This window comes from Cyanistes caeruleus, chromosome 3 (assembly GCF_971803275.1).
Source record: "Cyanistes caeruleus chromosome 3, bCyaCae1.hap1.1, whole genome shotgun sequence".
NCBI lineage: Eukaryota > Metazoa > Chordata > Aves > Passeriformes > Paridae > Cyanistes > Cyanistes caeruleus.
This window is the reverse complement of record NC_141703.1, coordinates 70499878-70524739: the sequence shown is the minus strand read 5'-3', so window position 1 is coordinate 70524739 and position 24862 is coordinate 70499878. Positions and strand designations below refer to the sequence as shown.

Genomic DNA, 24862 nt, shown 5'->3' with positions numbered 1-24862 from the left:
GTGATGGTGAGGCACTCTTGCTTTGATCTGAGCGGATATAACTGTTTCATCCATTGAATAAAAGGAGAACTGAGAGAAAAAGAGGAAACAGGAGCAGCAAGTGTTCTATTAATTATTATAGTTGTTGTTCAAAGCTATGAGAGATGTATGATATGGACATAAAATGTGTATGTGCAATATGCTGCATATTCTCTGTAATAATGCCTTTGTTCTAATGAAATACCATACTGTTCCATATGAAAATATAACTAATTTTATGTTTCTGAAAGTAAGGACTTTACATTTATTGGAATTGTATTCTATCACCCATGGAATGAGAACTGAATCTGTAGGAGTATTACATTTTTAATACACTTTTAATGAGATCTTATTTTAAGTAAGGTGCTTTATTTTAATAAAAATTAACTAAAAAAGGAAATTGCATAGGAATACCAAAGAGCACTCAGCATTTTGGTTTATACCCAATACTTCAGTGGTTCTAGGTGGTAGGAGAAGAGCAAAGCATACAGAGCATAACCTAAAGCTGACAGCTGTAGGTTAATTGGAAGTGGCAGATAAGTAGAGAAAGTAAGAAGTAAGAGATATGAAATTACTTATTGATAGAAGTAAATCCAATGTTGGGAAGCCTTTTCCTCTGAAAGATCTAAGGACACTAAAATGCTAAGAATTTGGCAGAACTAACTATTTGAAGAATCTGCCTTCTGGTAACACATTTACTCTCCTCAAATTTCATTGGCATTAAGCATTTGTGGATATTTATTTCATGGCAGGCCCTGTTTTTGACAGAAGATCCTTTGCTGTCTGGTACGTCTCTATTTGTGTTCACATTCAGGAACACTCATAATCATGGATTGATTATATGCAGGTGCTTTATTGAAGTGCGCGGAAACTAGGGGTATCAGCAGCCCAAATCTAGCTCCATCATCTTTGTCCAAAGTGCACATATCTATACAATTTCAGATGTAGCAGTAGTCACTATAACAACCTTATCAATATTGCTTCATTAATATTACTTCATTAACTTTATCGATATTGCTTCATGAGAGTTAGCTCATCCTTGTACGAACATGTACGAATCTTATCTCTGGGTGGGTATCTTGGAGACCCCAAGTACCAGCTCCCTTTACCATAAACATTTCAGCTTGCTAGTCCACCCCTAATACCAAGCATTTTTTGTGGCCTACTTCTACATGATTTTAAGAATCATTTTCAGAAACATTTAACCCCATAGTAACATTTGTATTGGCCTGGAATCCAAAGGTTTTGTAGCTGTAGAAGGCAGTTGATTAAAATGCTTTTCAACTGAAATGGAGTCACTAAACAAAAGGGCTTCCTTCCCTGGAAAATTTGTAGGGAAGTAAAGAGTCAGGACAAATGAAAACAAAGACTGTTTAGCAATATGTCAGTTTCTTTTTGGAAAAAAAAAAAAGTTCATATTTCAAGCAGCATCCTCAGTGTCAAGAGGTATGTGATGTGAAGATCACTTACAAGGTCTGCTTCAGGGCTGCACATTAAAGGAGGAAATGCATGGAAATCATTGGTAATAATCAGCCTGAGTAGCAAGAATAACCCATTGACCTGGAAATTCATGTGACACATCTGACAGCAAGCAGAAAACAAATACTTTCTATAACCTGCATTCAGCTGGGTTGCATTTTTAATTGTAGGATTTTGTCAGCAAATGTGATTATATAATATTAGTTGACTTACATGTAGTTAATATACTAGGGTGGTAAACAAAACACATTCAGGCATTAGGAGATTACACTTTCAGATACTGAGTTTGGCTGCTGTTTGTGAGTTGAAAATTAATCTCACTGGGATTATGATATAATTATTGTTATTGCAATATAGCTAGTTTATGTGTATTGTGGAATACCATTAAGAGAAATTAATGGCTACTTTTCATTACATAAACTAATTCCCATTTATGTGAAAGCCTATTATTTTTTTTTGAAACCCTGAGATGTCTCATCTCTAGCATGAATAAAACATACACTTGAATTTTGTTAACTCTAGGATTCCCTCTTAAGATTTAAGATACATCAATTATTATCCATACCATTCTCTGATAGTGAAGATTATCTATAGGAAAATCCTTGTCTCACATTAGTGGGGTACTTGTGATAAGAAAACTATAGACCTGAAGATTCTTGTTAAAGATTTATTCAAGTTTTCAAGGTCCAGGATCAAACAGTGTAAATGCCAATCCAGCATGGGCAAGGCTGGCATGAGTTGGAATTTCAAAGAGCGACAAGTTAAAGTACCTTTGGAATGTATAAAATGTTCAGTGAGTGCTCTCACAGTGCCTTAATTAAGCTAGCTTTAGAAATCATGGGGTTTGATGAATGGGAAGGATGTGGGACCAGCCCCTGCAGCCCTGGTAAAGTTGATAACATCCATTTTACTCAGGCCTTTGGTTTGTTTGAATATACAGGGACCTAGCTACTCTGCATAAGTGGCCAGTTTCATTATTGTTGCTGGGCACAAACAAGAAGAATCAATCACTGAAACATAAAATGGCTCAGATTGGAAGGGACCTTAAATAAAACCTGAACCAAGATTCTCTAGGAAACTATTGACAGGGATCTATCTCTGCCTCACTTACCCAGAACTATTTCTTTTGCTGAAAAGAAAAATTAAAAACACCATTTAAGACCTTTTCACTTGACAAAGATATTTTCTAATCTCACTTTTTGCAACATACCTCTCAGAAATAAAGTCACAAGCTTCAGAATAGCTTTAGAGAAGATCTAAATTGGGGTCCCTAAGGCTGTGCTTGGGTGCACGTGTGCAGCAAAGCATAACATAATGCAGAGCTCAGCCTTCTATCCTGACTATTTTCAAGTAGAATCAGTATTGGGCTTTATGCCTTAAAATTGTTGCCTTAGTTTAGGACATTATAGCTTCTCTAACTCTTTCTGTGTTTAGTGGGCAGTTAAAATCAAGGCTATGCATCTGCTGAGTGAAACAATAGGCAATTTGTATGGATCCTCATGCTGTGCTTCTCTCATACCAGCCTCCAACCAGATTTTGTGAAGCACCTGCATGTATTTCTTATTTCATACCAGTATCAATCATCTGTCACCTAATGCTCCTTTTACATAAGATCTAAAAATAAATAAATAAATAAATAAAAATTCCTCTTTCTTTTGAGAATCACTGCCTAGAATATATTTAACATTTATGTGATCAGATATGGGAAACAGCTTCTTAATGGGAAGGAAGCAATTCAGTGACTCTCAGTCCTGTGGATAGTCTGTGAAATACATTTATTAAAACTTGCTGAAAAGGAGTCTTAACTGCTTTGACTATTCTCTGTAATTTTAATTCTGAACATAGATTTATGATGACAACTCTATCTAATAGATACTCAGGCTTGATGTGGTGTGAATTTTAATTGATCAGCTTATTAGAAGAGGGAATATTAAGAGTTTGATTTTTATCTACTTACCAAGCCAGCACTGTAGAACTTGAAGTTTTAGTGAATTTAGGATCTGGAAGTATGCACAGATTCTCTTGCTCATATTTTTTTTCATTTTTGGAGTACCAGAATCAATTGCAAATATTCTTATAGCTTCTTGAAACCCTTAAGAACATGATCAGTAACATTTGTTAGGTATGTGGAGCCAAACTGGCATCTCTTATGAAGATCTGAAGTCCTGATCTTACATGGGATGTTTGTAATTTTAAGGTATTTCGTCCTCCCTAATGAAAAGGGATGATGCTTCAAAGACTTTGATAATCAGTTTCTGTTTAAAATATATATATAAAAGATAGATTAATTCTGATCAAAGCAGTTTAAACACTAAGAACATGAATGTTTGGATCAATTTGTGTGGGATTTTCTAGATTCCCTGGAAACCCAAGTATAAAGGAAGACTCCAGTCATGGCTTTAAACAACAAATTAGATCATGTTAATAGATTTACCCAATTTCAGAACTTACAAGGCCACTATCCTTAGAATATCTGAGTGCTTCATGAGCTTAAGTGTACTTCAATGAATCATTAAATTAAATTAATATTATTAATAATTTATATAGAAAATTGAAGAATTATGATTAAATTATTCCATTATTGTACTGTGTTTTGCAGGTCCTAAAATGGTAGAATTCCACAGTCAGCAATTTCAGATCAACTCAAAGGATGGAAAGCCACTTTTCACAGTGGATGAAAATGAAGTTGTAATTGGCACAGATAAGCTTCGAGTCACAGGTTTGTAATGGTTTAGGAAATGCTCAGATAATATCCATGTGAAAAGCACAATAAGAATGGCATTTTTAAATATGTTACTATGTCTGAATTCAAGTTCTGGTTTTACCTCATTAGGAAACAGAAATATGAAAATTATCTGACCTTTTTCAATAAATAATCAATAAGAATTTTTAACACAAAATAATAAATACATATATATATATATAAAATATGTAAACATTTCTGTATGTATGTTTTATTTTAAAGCCATTAGTAACAGGAACTTTAGTGGTGCATCTTTTTATTAATTATTTAATGTTTCCAGTGCATGCTGTCTGAGGCTGAAAAAATTCTAGGTATTCCATTCTGAGTAGTAACAAGTCTGATCTGTGAAAACTTTAGAGAGAGAAATATCTCTCTGATATTTTTATATGGTTTTATCTTTCAAAGTGAAAGCTAATATATTTCTGTTCTGTGAGTAGCACATATGTCACAGGAAGATATTTGTAGTGTATCTTAAATGTCACCTGTCAAGAGAAAAGTTTGTCTTAGGCTGTTTTTTCCAGTCACTGAAGTACTCATTTACAAAGTAATACGTCAAAATTATCACATGAAAAGCTGCTTCCTTTCATGCTACCTGTTAAAGTCAACCTTCATTTTCTAGGTGTAAGGTTGCATTAAAATAGATACATCAAGGTGTGATTTCTCTTTGAGCAGAAGAATCCATCAAAAAAACACTGAAATTACATTGTAATTTCTTTTCAATTAATTTTATAATATTTTTTACTTGTTTGCAACTATCATGCTTGGCCTTTGCTAGTTACAGGTCCTCTGAAATCTTGAGGTCTTCATTTTAATAAATAGATTCATATTATTTCACTGTCAAAACTATAAATATGGCAGTAACTATACAATTAGTGTTTCAAAGCCAAAGTTAAGTTATAATAAATGTGTTAATAAATTTTGTTTATGCCTGAGGGTCTTATCTTAAGGTTTTTTATTTTTTAACCTAATTGAAATTACAACTTTGTTTAACCAGGAAACCCTATCAAATAATTATTGTTTGCCCAAGGGATGCTAAATTTTAATAGAAAAGCGTGTTTAACAAAGATATGAAAAACTGCATAATTGTTAACTGATTTGGAATAGGTCTATCTCTGCTCAAAGTAAGTAAAAATCATTCATATATGAGTTGAAATTGTTATGTTAATATTAATGACTCACTCATCCAATATTAATCTTTACTGTGCATTGATAATTATTTACTTCAGCAGGTACTGTACTAAGACACACTGCCTATTTCTTTTCTTACACTGTAGTAAAATTCAAAAGCAAATACATTAAAGTCAGTGAGGTTATTTCAGTGTAAAATTAATGTAAGTGAGAGGAGATTCATGCCTACTTTGCTTCAAATTAACTTATTAAAATTGTGATTTAAATGATACTATTAGCATGAAGGATAAATTATTGTGATTCAAATGATACTATTAGCATGAAGGATAAATTAGTAATACTTTGCATACTGAGATTATTTTTAAAGATTTTTTGATGGAGAACAAGATCAATGTGAAATAAATTTTGAAAAGTTCATACCATAAAAAACAGACGATCCTGGGCTTAAAATGCACAAAGAACATTTTGCAGTCTTTTATGTACAGTGTACGGAACTATTTGATTTTACCTCTCCTTATTTATGTGAATTATGAAAAGCTCAGTAATGGTTTTTAAGAAAACCTGACAATTTTCAACTAAAATATAATATAGCAGAGAGCAAATGGAGCATATGATTTACGATATTTCAAGACAAAGGAAAAGGTCTAAGAGTAATATGATGCAATCCAACACCTCGAGAATTGTCATATTCCTACCATTAATATGTTTCAACTCATACTATTTCACTCAGACATTCTCTGACTCCTGTGTAGAATAGAGTAGTGCAAATCAAAGAAGGACAAATGCCTGGGGAAAGCCTCAACCAGGAGCGTGTCTCCGATACCCCGCAGGGTCGCTGGCAGGTGTTGGGTGGCCACGTTCCCCTGGAGCGCGGAGAGACGCCTGCACCTGCCCTGGGCAGAGCTCTTGCTGTTCTCTGCTCTGGGGAGGGCTCCAGGGCTTGTCATCTCCCTTGGATATAGTGGCTGAGCTCACGTGCTCAAACATGAACATCCAGCTGCGTGTGAAACGCCCTGGGGCGTGTGAGACACCACATGGTATCACTTTATCTCCAAGAGATGCTTCCTGTGATCGTGGCAGCTGGAGCCCAGGCAGGATGCACAAGGGTGTTCCAGATGACAGTAAAGTCCATACGATTAGGCAAAGAAACATTGCCTCTGGCTCATCTGTGGCAGCTACATGTTTCACTGGATATCAGACTGAGGCTCGGCTTAACCCTTTGTGACAGTGACTGCACCTGAAGGAGCATGGACTACAGCTACATCTTCTTTAGTATTATTTCAGTGAGGACCTGGATTTTGCAGGCATTTGTTATGTTGCTGTGGTGGTACCGAACATCCGTGATTTGTTCTGGGAGGGTTTTGTGCATTCAGCTGGCATTGGTGACAGTGAAACCACCTTGTAACTGTATTGGCTGGCAAAGAGCCAGCTGCTTTATAACGTTGTCATGGCAGGCTCTTAGAAACATAGAATTGTAAAGGTTAGAGAAGATCTCTAAGATAACACCCAGCCATTAACCTAACACTGCTATGTTCACCACTAAACCACATCCCCAAGCGCCACGTCTACACTTTTTATTTTTTTTCTTAAAGGAAAGCTGGCAGGGTAGAGAGGATCAATATTTTTATGGAGAAGCATATTTATAGCACCCTTTCTCCAGTTTACTACTTGCCCTTCTGCTTGTTTGCCTTTTATAAAAATCCCCTGAAGTATTTGCTGAGTATTGTCTGTGATTTTCTAGTGCTCTGTTCTGTGCAAAGGTTTTCAGTTTGTGTAGCTAATGCTGAAGTGCGATGTGACAGTGTGTGTTTAATTTAAACACTTCTGCTCAGAAGGTAAGCTAAGTAGGAGGCAATTTGAGGGTGTGAGTAAACATTCTGTTAGATTTTGAGAAGGCAAATGGTCCTTGCCTGATAGGGTGCGTGGGGTGTTAATGAGTCTTGCTGACTTCAGTCCTCTCATTGAGAAAATTAATGTCTTTTTTTTTGCATATTTTATAAATAAATAAAAATATCTTAATAAACAGCCTATAAAACAGTAAATATATTAGTAGTCATATAACAGTTAAAAAGATAAAGTATGAAATGAAGACAGGAAATCAATTTAGGGGCATTTTCCAAAAAAAGTTGTCCAGAGATTTTTTTTTTGTATTAATGGCATACTGTTATAACTTAATGCTGTTTGATGAAGAGGTTTTACTCACATTAAAGACAAAGGTCTACTCTTGCTTAAAAATTACAGCTCTAGAATATTGAAATAAGCCTTTTCATTCCATTTTACACCACCTGCCCACTGCCTAGAACATTAACACTGATGTTTCCTGTTCTCTTTCTTCCATTAGCCCCTATTTCCATGAAACTAATACTATCTCTGTAACCACTTTCTTGTCTTTATAGAATCATAGGATCTTAGAATCACTTAGGTTGGAAAAGAACTCTTAAGATCACCAAGCTGAACCATTAACCCAGCACTTCTAAGTCACTGAATCATGTCCCCAAGTGCCACATCTGCACTTTTGACATATCAGAACATCCCTGCAAAATATCTTAGCTGCACCAAATCAGTGTTTTCTGATAAACATTTTTAATTCCTTTAGGTGCAGAATAATCTTAATGAAAATGAAATGAAATGTTAATGAAGCAGGGTTAAAGCTCTGTCTGAATTAATAAATTTTAAGTTTTCCAGTATTATATTCATGCCAGTTTTTAATTTACAGAAAGATTAATCTATTCAAATTGATGAGGAGGGTATCAAAAGCTAAATAAAATTTAAATTCAAGCTTAGTAAATCAATGAATCCTCAAATTGCTGAAGAGATTTGATATGGTAATACTTGTATCTTGTTTACTTCTCTTCCGTCCAAGCCAAGAGGATTTCATTCTAAGGAATCACGATTTCAGATAAAACTCTTCTCAAAAAGCAGCACATTTCATGCCTTCTCAGGACATTCTCAGAATTTTCCTGCAGTCCTCATGAAGTGAAAGTCTTCCTGTCAGTTGTCTCAGCAATGTATTCATTTTTAATGTTTTTCTTGATTTCGCTTCCTTTTCTGTGAGGTTGCCCCAACCAATTTTCAATTATTTTTCCCTTTTTACCACATTTAAAACAATCTAATACCACATTTATACAATCTGCACCACACTTTTTAATCATCCATTGCCATTCTCTGCCTAGACAGAGCCCAGATCCCTAACATTGGGATTTTTAGAGCCCAAAATTCTTTCTAGGGTAATGGCATAAAGAGCAGCCAGACAAGCCACCTTGACTGATATCCTAACTATTGAAATACATTGCCTTGCTGCATATTTACCTGGAAAGTGCTCACATATGTAAATCCTCAAGGCCAGAGAAGATCTCTCAACCTAAAAGCTCTCCAGTTTTTGGGGAGTATGTTCACAGAGCCAAGGAGCAGAAGTTGAGAGTCTCCACCCTTGCTGTAGGTGGTGGTGTTCAGCTGCTTTTTTGAGCTGTCTGTTGCTGAGGGGCTATTGTCCAACATCAGCCAATTTCCTGATCCTAGTGGAGCTTAGGTGGAAGGTGGCCACCGGCCTGGTGATACTGAAATGATGCTGATACTCAGGAGAGCAGAAATGGAGGCCCTTGGAAGATTTTCAGGTCCAACAGGGCGGCTCCTGGTGAGGCTTGGTGCCCACTGTTTCTTCTTCTTTGGAATGAAATTACTTGTATATCAAGACATAAACTATCTGATCCCATAGTCATTTACATTTTGCATGCAGAAACACCATTTCATATTCAGCAAGTCTGCCTATAAATAGGGGGAAATCTTTGATAAAGCTATATGACAGAAGTTGTGATATGCATGGAGCAGTCTACAATAACACGATTATTTAGGACTGTAGTATTTGTGAAGTTTTCTGGGATTTTTACTGTAATGAAAGTTACATTGTATAAATCTTATTTATTTATTGTTTCAAGTAGTTTAAAATTCCTCTGTCTTCAGACTTCTTGGATTACATTTTAAGAATTTACAGCTGTACATTTACATTACTTCTATATGGTATTGTTCCCACCAATACTGCAATGATAATAAGGTAGCTATATTTCAGTTGTCTTATAATTCTTAACATGTGTTCTCTTATCTTGATTTCCAACATCAAAGTGGCCATATTAAAAAAAACCCCAAACTTCTTGCTATCTTTGTGTTGTATTTGAACTGTTACAGTATTTTTCTTCTTTTGTTTTTTTTTTTTTTGCAGGGCCTGAAGGAGCACTTTTTGAACATTCTGTAGAAACACCACTTGTGAAAGCAGAAGCTTTTAAACAGCTTAGGTAAGAATTTATACATAAATCTAATAAGTAAATGTTATTTTCTATAAATATTCACAATTTTTTGAACACGTGCTTTTCAACACAGAATTGCTGTCATCTTTTTTATTTATGTAACAAGTTATTATTTCGAAGGAAAATAATATCTATTGTTCTGCAATTTTAAAATATATTATGAATTATTTGTTGCTGATGATGAATATATTTAAAACCCCTGTGAAAAAGTTTTCTGTAAACCTCTATTTTTCAGTTTCGAAAAACACTTGGAAATATGACTTTTTTTACAATGTTACTATGCTGGTGCTAAACCCACCACATTATTTGGTTCATTGTCCAGGAAACTCAAATTGGCAAATTTAAACCACTACACTAACAATATAAGTTGCTTGTCTGCAATAGGTCATCAACCTGTAATTAGTCAAGGTTTTTGAAAACTAGTATCTGAGGAAGCAGACTAAGAGGAAAAGTTTGGAAATGTATGAAGCTCTAATGTAGGAAAATAACTAAAACTGGTTGGGGAAAACTCAGAGAACATGGTAAAAAGAGAAGAAGTGAAATCAAGATACTAAATACTAAAAAGCAATTTGGGCTGAGAAAATCATTATTAAGTACTTTGTATGTTTCAAAGTTCCTTTATTCTGGATCAGCATTTCTTTGTGCATTATTCTATTTAATTTTGAGTGTCCCAAATTAGTTTATAATATGCTGGTTATTATGAGGTAATAAACTCAAATTAAATTCTCTTCATGAACATGTTATTTTTCATTTTATAAGCAAGTTCAAAGAAAGATTTAAAATTAAAGAGGATCTCTTTGATGATTGTATTTCTGTCTTTTCATACCTTGGCAGTTTGCTACTTTCTGTCATGATTTCTCTTCTTAGTTTTCCTCTTCAACAGGGATAACTACTAGAGAGTAGGGGAAGCTGATGAAAGCTTTGAAAAACATTGCCTGTATCTTGCTGATCGAATTTTCGAATTGAGAATAACAAATGAGAGAGAGACTGTTAAGATAATTATTTTGGTTTTTTGTTTCCATTTAAGATTTACTTTACGTGGTGCTTACATTTGAAGACAGTATGAGCTCAAGGCATTATTTTTAACATATTGATGTCTACTTTCAAAAATGTTTCTTCTGTTATGGTAGAATTTGGATGTGAGAGACTTTGACCGATATTCTGCATTAGAAGTGTACATTGTCTAGTTTTGTAGGGAGTGGATTCATTATGTTTTAAATTTGACATTTTCTGTGATTATCTCAACTTCAGTGAAGTAGGAAATCGAATTTCTTAATTGCAAAGTCAAGAAGCTCTTTGCAAATTTTGATTTGATATATATCTATTATTTTCTGTGGTTGTTACATTGCTCCAAATACATAATCAATTAATATTTTAATAGGCTTAATACAGTTTTATTCTACATCTGTTATGCACTGTTACATTTTAAGTTCTTATTTGCATTTTTGGTTAACAGTTACAATGGTCCTGACTACATACAACTATTGTTAGTATAATTTTTCTGTCTCTTTTTAAAATAGGATAACAGTAGGAAGGAAAACAGCTTAATTCAAAGTGTTCCATCCTCTATGGATGAGTTTAACTCACAGCTTGCCTCTTTAGTGATTTTTACCAAGACAGCTATGAACACATGTTTTGATCTAGAATGTTGCTATTTGTTAGCAGAGCTCAAATGTAATACTTAAAATCACACTCAGTTCTGTCTTTGATTAATTTAAAGAAGTTGGAAGTACAGACTTTTCCAGAATTAACAGAAGTTTGCTAGTAATTATTGTGATGTCAGGGAACTAGGAACATGGCCACTGACGTGCTTATGACTGCATTTGACATGAATCCAGAGCTGCTAAACACCTCTGCTAGAAACTGAGTTAGCTTAACCCTAAGAAAACTGATTTTCTGGGCATGAGGCTGTGCAATGTATACACCACTCACTTGTACCAGCATAGAACAGCTTGGGATGGAAGGGACCTTAAAGATCATCAAATTCCAGCCCTTCCTGCTGTGGGCACTTCCCACCAGACCAGGTTGCTCAGAGTCCCACCCAGCCTGGCCTTGGACACCTCCACCATCCACAGCTTCTCTGGGCATCCTGTTCCAGTGCCCTACTACCCTCAGCTTCTGTTTTAATCATTTCTTGGTCTTTAGTCTTCATTCCTTCAGCAACTCTGCATTGAATGACAGTGGGCAAACAGGAAAAAACATCTCAATACTTAAAAGGGATGGAGAACTAGTAAACAAATAAGTAAAGAATTTTTTCCCAATTCCTAATCTAAATCTTCCTTGGTCTATCAATACATGCCCTTGTAAGCATCCCTCTCCTGTCTCCTGTCCTGTTAGGCCTTTACCCACAGCAGTTTAGGATGCCTCAGTCCTTTATTTTATTTTTCTGTCATAATCAGTGTCAAGTTTGAAAGCAGAGATGGGAATGATTTTATTTTTTCATGAAGGGCTTCTGGGGAGTTTTAAGAAGGAAATGCACTGCTCTGCAGTGCAGATGGTAAATGAAGATTTAGGGAGAGAAGACCTTTTTGTCAAGCTGAAAAAAGGTTACTTTCAAAGGCAATCTTAAATGTCAGCATAAACAAAATTCATGCATTCTGCTATGAAGGAGTTCTGACAAGTTTACCAAAAAATGGATATTTTATAATGCTTCATAAATGCTCCATTTCATTCCACTCTGTTAAATACAGGTACCTACCCACTGAAATATGAAAATTTAAAATGCAATTTCAAGTATGACTTTCCTATTTTAGATTTGAGCATCCTTTCCAGACTAGACTAGTGAGTAGAGAGTTATAATTAATACAACAATTTGTTTACCTTTACACTTTCACCATCTATTAATCTTCTGCAATTTTTCCTTTATTTTTCCTTCAGTGGTTGTGCTGTGCAATGTGGATGTGATATGCTGGATGAATGTGTTATAAAGTGCCATGGTCTGCAGCATTAAATGTGGGGAATAGTGTTTTGAGAAACCCCATCCACTACAAATAGAGTTGCAGGATTCAAGGAGCTGCCTGGAAAGTTGTTAATGCTTGTAACTTTTCAGCTTTTGTCATATGAACAGGGGCCACATTCCTTCTCTGTCATTCAGATTTAGAGCAGGATTTCAAACAAAGCTGACACAAATGGCCCCTGAATTACACATTCTGCTGGCTTTCTTGTCCAAATGCCGAGTTTCAAGATAGACTGCTTTTCTGGAAACAAAGAGATATGTGTGTTGGAACTGTCTTTTTATAGCTAAGTTATGGAGACAGAGGGATACAATTACGCTGCGGTCAGTAACTGTCTTTTCATTTGTAATTTGAAGGAAAATTACAGAGTCCTTTTCAGTCTAAGAGATCAAATTTATGAAAGAAAAGGAGATCTGCTTGCGCTTGCTTCCAACGGGTAGGAAGAATTAAAACAACAAAATCTACATTTCAAGATTGTAGCTTTCCTAAGTTTAAAATAACATTACCTACTTTTTAATTTTTTTAATGGACTTCTTATATTTAAATAAGATATATAGTTTTCATTTACAAAATTCATTAAGACTTTAGGACCTAGTGGACACCTAAAAACGTGGCACTTGCATGTAATAAGTGTCTGACAGACATCTCAAAGACATGTTTACAGTCAACAGGGAGGTTTGGATATGTCCAGGAAATATCCTTCCCAGACAAACACTACTGAGGAGGCACCTGGTTGAAAACAGGCAATTGTCACCAATTGTCACGATCCATCTCTTTATTCCTGCCAAGCTATTTTGTAGCCTTTTCCATGGCTCTTCATGAGGCCTTGGACTTTGGTGTGTATTTGGCACCTCGAGAATTTGCCTCAGTTGTCCCAGGTGTCCTGAGGCTACCCAAGTATTTATTTAGCTGACATGTACAACTGAATCACAGCAAAGTTTTAATGGAAAACAGGTGTCTTGCTTCCCAGAAAAACCTGAATTTAAACGGAATTAGGAAAGCTCATGTTCAGACATACACCTTGTGACCCAAAATGTAGTTCAAAAATCTGTAACAGCAACTACTGGAAGTAGATGATGTAGACAGAGACATTTATAACAGTTCCCTGAAAGCCATCTTTTCCCCAGGTTCCACGTTAAGTACTGGAAGTAGGCTCTTCTGATGTTATCCAGAGTTTCATGCCAGCATACACACTTTTTTATGTCCCTTGTTATCAAATAACATTCTCTGTGAAAACTGGTGTCTAAGTTTAGAAATGTTTCCAGTCAGATGCTAACATATTTCTCCGATAACTTAAAACAGCTTAGAATATTATTTAGACTGTTCCTGTATTCCTCCTAAATTTTGTATCCTTGAATAACACAGAGTTCATACCTAGTTTTGTCATGTTGATACCATTCACTTCTTGTGGTCTACATAGCTTGTGGTTTTCTAAGGGAAAACAGTGGATCAGCAAAACTCTTTAAATCTCAAAACAATGTTTCTGAGCTGAGCATTTGCATTTCCAAACTTACAAAAATGTGCTTACGAATGTGGCATTTTTCCATTTATCAACTGTATACTTTGAATAATGAATATAATGCTTATGAATTAGTACTGTCTTTGTTCTCATATTTGCCATGTATGGCTGTCTGACAGCCAGCAACTGTGCCTTCTGAGCACAAATCCTGTGGGAAATCACTTTTAGCACACTCAGCTTGTGGTTTTCTGACAGTCCTTTAACTGAGGTTTTACATGCAAGTTCAGAATGATCCACATCATTCCACTACCATGATTTTGGAAAGCAGAAATGATATTACTGTTCCAGAGAGTCAACTTCTGTCAGAGTATGATTATAAATTTTATAGATATATGTTACCAGAATATGGCTATATTTAATGGTTTATGTGTATATACTGAAAATATTTCAATATTCCCCAAAGAAACTGACGTAGTCTAAACAAAGGTATAATATTGGTATTAAATAAAAATTTAAATGTATAATTTAAGAAGCACTGATTTATATTTAAGTGAAATATCTTTCCAACACCTAAAAGCATTAAAATATATATTTATATATATATATGTGACTGACATGTTACAAAATATTGGTAATTTGAAGGCAAATTGTATGGTTTCTAGGTATCTGGTTAGGATAAATTAGTAAACTGATGGTAGACTTTTCCATGTCTATGTATTTGTAATTGACATATACCCTTTAATTTTACATCGGTTCTGTGGCAACCAATAACTCTACTGATGGAGTTAGTAGAGTTTCCTTCTGCTTCTCTCAGATTTTTTCTGAAGTCTTCTTTTTATCCTTTCCATTCCTCATTGATATTATTTTTTCCTTCTGCACTTGAAGTATTTGCTGTGGCTAAACTGTGTAATAAGACAAGAGAAGAAGCTGTAAACTCAACTTGTGGAGCCTCATGTCTGTATGAGTAAGAATTATGAAGGAAATCTAGAGAAATGTATAGAAGCCAACCAGGGGAAAAACATTTGCCAAATAATTGTTTAATCATATTTGTAATACTAATGCTTACATGCTAGTTTCCTAAATATACCATCTAACTAACTGAAGTACAGTCATTTTAATTTGCATTCATTATGTAAATCAAAAGCCCAGCCAGTCAGAAGAGAATGAATTACATAATGGAAAGTAAGACTAAGGTTATGATTCAGTGTTTACAAGGCACCTCTGCTCCCTGACTGGTGAGATATTTCTGCTGCAGTGTAATTTTATGAGCCCTGGCCTTAACGTGCTAGATATAAATTTGCATTCATATACTTTCCATAGTCAGGTTAACTAACAACACCATCAAATATGTCTTTTGGAAGCTTTAAATAATTTCTTTCCATTTATCTGATGGACTCGAATATGTAAAAAGGTGTAGTTTAGCAGGATTGGATAGTACAGGGCATCATGTTGATCATCTCTTCAGAAGCATTTCTGACTTGGATATTTTTTAGAAACTCTTTTAGCAGAGTCTTGTGTATTACATCACATCTGATTGTCTTGTAAGCAGTGATTTTACCTGTAAATGTTATTTCTAAGTGAAAAGAATTTTGCAAGCACTGTCATAAATGACTTTCACTTGTTCCAGTCACATGGCTGATATTCTTCCTAAAGCCTCAATTTTTCAGAGATGTTACCTAACACATTAGAACACAATAAAAGTTGTTTCTGCTGCTTGTATGGGGCAGTAATTTAAGTATTTTTCATGGCTGCTTATGTCAGTAGCACAAAGAGCAAAGCTGTAGTGATTAATGCACCTGTTGAACAGGGTCCCTGAAAATGTCAGACTGCTCAGTGAGTTTGCTAAAGTAAACTTACCATCAGTGATTACAGCATATTCCACCAGAGCACAAGCCATTGTCAAAACTTCATTAGTGATTGTCACAGTTTTAGACACCACCTCGCAGATGACCACCTGGAGGCCAGTTTGTAAGCCTGATTCTGCTGTCACTGATCCAGTTTGTAATACTGTAATACTCAGTTGTAATACTGAGTTGAGCAGATCATTCCTTACGTTATCCTTCACCTACATACCTAACTAAGGCTTCTGATCTTGTTTTCATAGTTTTAGTTACTTTACCAGGAAAGTAACTATAAATATAAGTTGTTTGTCACATTCCTTCTAAGAAATGTCTTTTGATGGACATTTTGCATGACCAGTGTGATTGGGAAGGTGGTAACTTAATTATCCAATCCCTGGTCATTGTTGAGAATCTATAAATACTGGAGTCAGAAAGTAAAGTTACTTCTTTTTCCTGTCATACCACTGAGATGTGTTCATGTGAATCATTCCGTGTCATTTAGCGACACCTGTCTGCACATATATTTAGAGAACCAGAGAGGAGTCATGAAACAGGATGTTGCAGTCCACAACTGCAGGATCATGTCCAGGGAAGCTACAGTTTCTGGGAACCAGCATGGGACAGGAATGAAACAGGCCTCTATTCATGAAACCATTTATTCAGCATGGGAACAACCTGTCATTCAGAGACAGAGAGCTCCAAACAAAAGCAGGGTGATGGGTTTTGAGGGACAGAACCTTGAGGATCTCTACCTTTGAGGGTGGAGTTTAAGATTAGGGACCACTAGAAACACAACAAGGGAGAAACCCCCAGGGACTCAAACCCAATCAGAACTCCTAGGCCACTCCTCTCAAGAGGTCTGGGATGGGGTAACTTCCTCCAGGGCTCACATTGCCCATCCTCCAAAGTAGGAGGTCAAAATTCACTAGCTTGGCTCACAGCCATGCCTTTCACGTTAACAATGCTTATCTGAAATTAATCTTTGCCTCCCTGAGGCACCTCACAACAACAGGAGACATCCACCATAAGGGTGTGGGTGTGGCAAACACTGGAAAAAGAAAAGGAAGTGTTTCCCAATAAGAGTAACTTTTCCAAGACCTGTTGCATGTGCACACCATCACTACTCGCCCTTTCTCCTCTCCCTCAGACTTTGTGCACTGTTGGGGTACTTCAGTTGTGAGGAATCTGATGACAGTGTGCCACATTCAGCTGCTGTACTAAAAATCACAAGAAGGAAAAGGTATGACCTGCTTTTCAGCAAAGCCTCTTCACTTGAGTGTTTGTTTTCATGGAGAATATGTGGACACTATGAACAGCATGGACTGAAGAACTCCAGTTACTTAAAATCTTGCTATGTTTCAGCAGAGTAAATTAAAAAATTGCTTGAGATACGTATAAAAGAAAGGCATGACAAATTTCAACCTGGAAGATAATTTTACAAAACTACTCATAAGGAAAATGCTAACCCCATTTTTACAACAATGATGCAAGTGCTGTTATTATATGAGATTAAAATTTTATAATACAACACATTATTTTATAATAATATTAAAGTAATTTGAAAAAGATAGCTATACTGGAAACATCTGTGATGTGCCAGATTTAATCACATTCATTGGGGCCTTGGTCATTTTTAATTACCTGGAGAATCAGCACATCATAAAATTGAGGTCATCACAGAGACCTCTTTTGAATTAGCTCTTACCACTCTTCATCACAATTGTCATTCTTGAGGGAAGCTTCTATTTTAATCGTGTCTCATTCTTAACTTTAGTCTTCATTCCTTCAGCAACTCTGCATTGAGTGACAGTGGGCAAACAGGAAAAAACACCTCAATATTTAAAATGGATGGAGAAGTAGTAAACAAATAAGTACACTGCAATAATCATATCTGCTGTGTTTTGGAATACGTTATAAATGTTGTTTTAAATTGCTTTTAGAGCCTTTTCAAAGTGCCATTAAAACTGGGAACTGTCTTACTCTTTTTTTAAGAGAACATATGAATGCATTTGTCCTAGAAATTTCAGCACTTCTTTTATGTGGCTTACATTAAAAAAAAAAATTCTGTTAACCAAAACCTTGGGAGCTGGAAACATCTGTTACTCAAATCTGGCTTTGTAATTGTGCTTGTGCACAGAGATCCCCCCTAAGCCATAAGCAGTGTTAGTGCCTGCTGTGCTTATGCTGAACAATTCCCTTGAATCCAGAATCTCATAACTGAGCTTTACTGGAATCATCTGCTGCCACACACTTCAGATTTACAACATAAACACAGAACTAACTTGGAACACAGGCTATTTCAAGAAATAAAACTATAGTAAGATTTTTTTAATTTAAATTAAAGGAAAGAAAAATATGCTGAAGAAAACACCAGCTGACACCTTCGAGAGCAGCAGATACTCCCAGTATTTACGAATGGCACCCAAAAGGAATGGAATGTCTTGGGGTTCTGCTCTTATCTTTGATCATTTTTAGCATAAGGCAAAATGAGCTTAAGAAACCCCAGTAGATTTATTTATTTAAAAATCAACTATGCTTCCTATGCATATGGAGTAGGGCTAAATACTGAAAACATACAAAAACCCTTTCATCTACGTGTGCCTAACATTTTTGCTGATTCTAAATGATTTCTTCATTGTTCATGTAAGTGATCTAGCTGATGGTTCAGCACACACTCCTGGTTATCATTCATCTCTTACATATTTAGGCTGCATTCATGCAACTGAGTCCAAAGCTAGAGGACTTCTTTGTGCCCAGAATAAGCAGATACATCTCAGATGTCCATCCGGGTTTAGAACACACCTCTCTCTGCAGGCAAAATCATTCATTCATTCATTCATTCATTCATTCATTCATTCATTCACTGAAGTGGAAAAGGATCCTCCCACAAGCCACCCACACATAAAGTAATATTCCTGGAGCATAACCCCAGGGTTTTACAACTGTTTGGGCAGATGCTTGGGTGGAATTGATTCAGTTTATTTGAACATCTAGGTGCAGATACCTGTACCACGTCTCATCACTTTGGTGGAAGTCTACAGGTATTGTGTGGGCATTTTAGAGATATCTAAAACAGAGCAGATTAATTATGCTCTAGCACTGGTTCTTTCTTTCTATTAATTTTGAAGGAGGCACAGGGGTTCAATGGCATTTCTTTTAGGAATTGTGCACTTGCCAACTACACCATGTTTGGTTAAGATCTGAAGAAATGAAAATTCATCATAAGAAATGAGGCACTGTGCTGGGAAGTGTTCAAATTGCAGAATAAAGGCTTTCCACTTGGAACCCAGTATTTCATAAATTCATCTAAATTGCTAATCATAGTTTATATAACTGTGTGACTAGGATTAGAATATGCTGCCAATTACTGGTTCTTGTTTGATATCAGGCATGAGGTAATGAGTCCTTCCAAGCTAATAATTAGCTTGGAGGCCCCAGCCATGTTATGACCTTTTATTTTCAGGAAAATCATGACACCATCATATTTACCTAAAAAAAGTATCCTTTCTTAGTTGGTAAAAATCCCTGTCTGTCTTATACTCATTATAGACTTAGGGAATTTCAAATACAGTCTAAGTGTTTTCATTGCTATCAAGTTTCTGAATCTCTTCCTTCAAAACCTTCTCTGTATCTTCTGCATCAAATACAGATTTCTTTTTTATACTTACCTTGATAACTGTGCATCCCATGTATTTACATTTATATTTATTATCTTCTGCAGTTGTTCCCTCTGCTCTGGCGATTCTTGTTTTCAACATTTTTCTCATTTTCTATTCTACACTGCACACTCATCTCCAATGTCCTCCTGTAACTGACTTGTTTCTTAAAGCTTATGAATATTCAAATATGTATCAGGAAAATAGCACAATCTCTCTTTTCTTCCAACTTGGGGTCATCAGATTACCCACAACCTGAAGCACAACAGAGGATGAAAGCCTTATATTGTTAGTGTTTTTCTTGCATAGAATCCTTAGCACAGACATCATTAGAGGAACACAATGCAGTTTGGTTTCCTGGGTCCTGCATCTCTAATGTTGGAATATGTAAAAGTTAGACACCCTGATGCAGCAGTAGGGCACATAACAGACTTGACTCCATATCCAAGATCTTTGAGCTATAAGCTTGTATCAAGTCCGTGGATTAAATAATTTAAATAGAGGAATAAATAAGGATAAATGGATTAATTTATCTATGGAAAACTAAATTTAGAATAGGATCTGATTAATTTTATTTTTTTTTTCATACAATGATTGTCTTAACATAAAAAGCCTAAAGAGTGTAAGATCCATTACTGCAGTGGCTCAGTATTCCAAAAGGTCATTATGAGATTGTTTCAGCTTTAGAAAATGCATTCTTTATAGGTTGCTTATTTGAGCCTAGTGAGTGTTTGTGATCTGATTTCTTGGTTTCTCCATTCCATGATTTTATGATTTCACTGTTGACTCCCCTTCATTCCAGCCAAGCTCAGTATGCCCAGCTGTGTTGTGTATGATGAAAACTCCTTCCCAAGAATTAGAAAAAAGGGAAATATGAAAGTGATTCAGTGAGGTTTCTTTACTCTCCAGATATGAGAACTCAACCCTGAGTGTCTGAGTAATGAAGTGCTCCTATGCCTTACCAGCACAGACCTCTGGGAGAGGAGTCTAATAAACATGAAAGAAAGGATCCTGCAGCAGTGTCCTGTGCTGCTATTATATATATATATATATATATATATATATATATATATATATATATATATATATATATAATGACGTGCTTGTGTTTCACACGGCAGGACTGACTGTCTATGTGCATGAACGTGATTGTCTGGAGAAAGACGACTACCAGAAAAAGCAGAGCCTACTACAGCATTGTGTAGTTATTTCAGGGTAGTTCTGCTTTTATGAAAGTATTAAGATGTGCATTCAGTGCATTAAAAGGTACATTTCTGTCTATTTTCAGAGGTCAGAGGTCTTTCAAGCTGTCAGCAAAGCGCAGCACATTTTGAGACTCCCCCAAGTGATTGGAGACAAAATGATGGACCTTCCAAAATTTAATTTTCATTAACAGCATTTAAGCAATAAGCAGAAGAATCAAGAAAAAAGGGTTACTTTTAAAATCAAATTAGAACAGATTGTTCTATCATTTTGTAGTCTTTACAACACAAGTTCACTAAAGATTTTTTTTAAAAAGCTTCAGATTTCCTGGAAAAATTAGGTGGTTTATGAACAGTTATATTCCAGCCAAGTAATTTTTCTCTAATGGAGTTCCTGTGTACATACACTTGCCTCTAAACAGGTATTTTCATAGTATGTTTCTCTGAATTCACTTGTACCCTATGTGTTTTCTTAGTGTTACCAGACAACTTTTCTGTATTTTCACAAGAGACTGGTGATCTTTTTTTATCACTGGCACAAAAACTTTATTTGAGTTAATAATTTTGGCATAGTTAAGTTGAAAGCACAGTTTTAATATTAAGCTAGTTTAATGCTACTCTAAGTTTTCCTGTAAATTTTTCTACAAGGGAAGAGCCAGATTCACTTGATAAAAAAATTACTAAATGCTCTTTTTTTAAAAATTTAAGATAATTGCTATTAAACTTGGATCCATTAAAAGCATACTGGTTTGCATATAACATTTAATTGTGGCATAAATAATAAATTAACTTAGTATTCAGTGCATAGAAGCTGTAGATATTGACATTAGTCTTACTGAAACAGAATATGCATCCAGGATCAGGCAACCCCCAGAGGCAATAGTCCTTGGAAAATGATTTTTTTGAACTAAGCTACAAAAATTGGGAGATAGATTATAACCATTGACCAACTAATGGGCTTGACAAGGAGTTTTTCAGTTTGTCAGTCAAATTTCCAGTCATTTTTTCATACAATTTTCTTCATTATATTTCATTTAGTTTAACTCAGTGAAGTTCAGACTTGGAATATCAAAGTGAATGAAGGCAATATGGAAGACAATATCGTCCAGGTGGGAAGCGATTATTCCACCTCTAAATGAAGGAATTTAATAGGTGTGATGCAAAATGGGACATTTTAGAAAGAAAAATCAGTCAGCATTTGAAAGATTTATAGAAGATGTGTCAAATGAGAATTTTGTTCTAAGGCTTGACTAACTGCTATATTTTCATTACGCAGAAGCTGACTGGGGAAGAAGATTTAATGAGTCATTAGTATTTCCTATTCTTTGACATTAGTAAGAGCTATCACAGTTTGCTGTTGAATACTGATACTTCCGTGTCCTTAAGATAGACACGGTTGCTGGAATATGCTGTGAAACTCATTTTTCCTCTTTGTAAGGAGATGTAATTTTAGGAGCTGTTCCAAAGAAAATGCTTTTACAAAATACAGAAATGAGGCATATATCGAGACTGAGATCTCAGTCCTGCTGTTTTGTCCTTCTTTGCCTTTGGACCTTCTGGCAAGCAACCAAAAGCCACAAGGCAGAACACCAAGATCCTCAAGTTTGGGTAATCATGTTCTTCTTGCTACATCCTGATCGCCCTCCCCACTCACCTGACCTCAAAACAGCAAGCTGCTGGGATGTAACTGAATATGGGTGGGGATTGGCAGCAGGCATTAGGCCATGCCTGCTGCTCTCTCTCCACCTCTAGAACTCCAGCCCAGTCTTGCTCAGCTCATGTCAACAGGAATACAGCTTCCACATAAAGAAAGGGTATGGTTTGAAATTGTGTATATTGCGCCATAAATAAATGCTGACAATCTCTTTTTCCTGTGTGACTAGTGCATGCTTTGCTTATGGCTTACTCTCTTACAATGTCTAGCTGCATGGCTGGGGAATTAGACCACCTTCAGACTAATCAAAAAGTCAATATACTCCTATTGCCTTTTAAAGGTTAATGTGCATTCGAAAAGCAGGGCTCAAAGCATCTACATCTACAGAGAACCAAGGCCAATTAAGCCTACAGAATCCTCTAGGTTGCCTTTTTGCCTTTCAAAACATTAGTACCTTGACAGGTTAAAGATTTTCTTTTTTCCCCTTTTTCCCTCATGTGTTTGGTTTCGTTTTCCTCTTCATTTCTTGCCTTTTCTATTCATCCTTTGCTCCATGACCTCTAGTCATTGTATAATTTAATTTCTGTTCCCCTTTAACCTTCACAAAGTCAGATGAACTTTGGGGCAGGTGTTCATGTCAGGATTTTTTTTTGCACACCAAAGATATATGAGGGTCTCTTACTTACCTGATGATGTGAAAAAGATGTTTTGATTATAGAATCACAAAATGGTTTGGGTTGCAAGGGTCCTTAAAGGTCATCTAGTTCCAACCCCCTGTCATGAGCAGGTACACCTTCCACAAGACCACGTTGCTCAAGGCCCTGTCCATCCTGACCATGGACACTTTTAGCACAGTTGTTGGGTGCACTACAATATTAGAGGTAGTGTTGATCCTGGACTTGTTCAGTCTAGCTAAAGTAACCCTGATCTTCCTCAGATAGGTGCTGGAAAGAATGCATACAGATGGGCAACTTGTGTCTAAGGTCATACCACGGAATTCTCTTCCCCTTGAATTCAGGAAAGACCATGAGTCATGATCTGGAAAGGTCAGAAGGCAAGGGTAAACAATTACTCCAGAGCAAGCTGGTTCCTCTGTCCTACTCTAAGGGTCATGCAACCACAAACTGCAGTAGGAAACTTGTGATACTCTTTCTTCAGTGCTGGAACCAGCTTTCTAATGCCTTGTGGTACTTACACAATCTCTAGGGTATCCTTCTGGCTCCTGCCAGACCAGGATGAAAAAGGAGATCAATATTACTGCAGCATGCACAGGCAGTGTCATCTGCTTCTTTACCAGAACTGCTTCAGGCTGTCACTGCCCTCACATCCTCCCTAACAGCCAAATGAGCAACTTCTGGTGATCTGGCATCTCCACAAGTTAGCAACATGCTTATAGGAAAAGGGAAATCTCCAAGCTTTTAGGTTGTTGGGATGGTTTCAGATCCAGAGCCTGGATACTGTTGAGGTTGCCTCAGAATATTTTTCACACTTCATGAATTATTTAGCACAGCTCAGCACCAAATTTCTTTGGCAGCCAGACAAGACAGTATAGTTGACTCCTGGAACTCTTACCAACAAGTAAGAAGACAGCAATGAAAATATTATCTTTGCTGTAATCAATTGCTTTAGTTGCAATGGGCTGTGGAGAACCAATATCCAGTAAATGACAGCTGTAAAATATTACCTGGGACCACCTATTCCCCCACCCTTCCCTGGCTGTCATGAGCTGACATGGTGCAGCTTCTCAGGCTGCAGGCATCACGGTGAAGGGGAGCAAGGCAAAGTAACTATTCCACAAGTGGGCCCAGGTGCGGCTTTCACTGCCTTACAATCTGTGGGTATGTCTACTTGAGTGTCTTAATCCAAACATTAATTAGGAACATGCTTTTGAGGGAAATCTCACAGTGGGCTGAGCTCTCCTCTTCCTGGTTTTCATTGTGGAGTTTTTGTGCAGTTTGGGGTACATGGACAGGGTGTCATTTGTGTTAAACTGATCTGAAAGCTGTGATCTCTCCGAGAACACCTGTTGTTGTTCCAGCCTTTCTGGGCATCCAGTTGGCAACAGCTAGTCCAGAGTACTCCTCAGGACACAGAATGGGCTGTCAGGTCCTTGGCATCAAATGTTGTGCTGTCCAGATCAATTTCTCTTGCACCACACCCCTTACTAATTGACCCTGGCAAGCTACCACAGTACCTAGAAGCTACTCATAAGTACAGAATCCATCTTCTCAAGTGAAATAGAGGCTGTGACAGATGTCACATTTAGGACAGCACATTACATAGATTAATTGCCCTAGATGGTAAAGAACATTTACTTTATCCTCTTAAATATAATTTACATGTCTGTAAGTTTAAAAAAAAATAGAAAGTGACTGGTAACAATATATTCTGTCATCATTCTAATGCATAAATTCAAACACTATAAAG

At 36.3% G+C, this 24862-nt stretch overlaps 1 protein-coding gene across 12 annotated transcripts in view; it reads left to right on the top strand.

Annotated features, from left to right (window-relative positions):
• SGCG (sarcoglycan gamma) overlaps positions 1-24862 on the top strand; it is a 106869-nt gene that overhangs the window by 74976 nt on the left and 7031 nt on the right. For all 12 annotated transcript variants that reach the window (XM_086881831.1, XM_086881828.1, XM_086881833.1 and 9 more), the window contains 2 exons: positions 4097-4216; positions 9585-9657. In XM_086881831.1, the coding sequence (XP_086737957.1) occupies positions 4097-4216; positions 9585-9657 (193 nt within the window). The remainder of the gene's footprint in view (positions 1-4096; positions 4217-9584; positions 9658-24862) is intronic.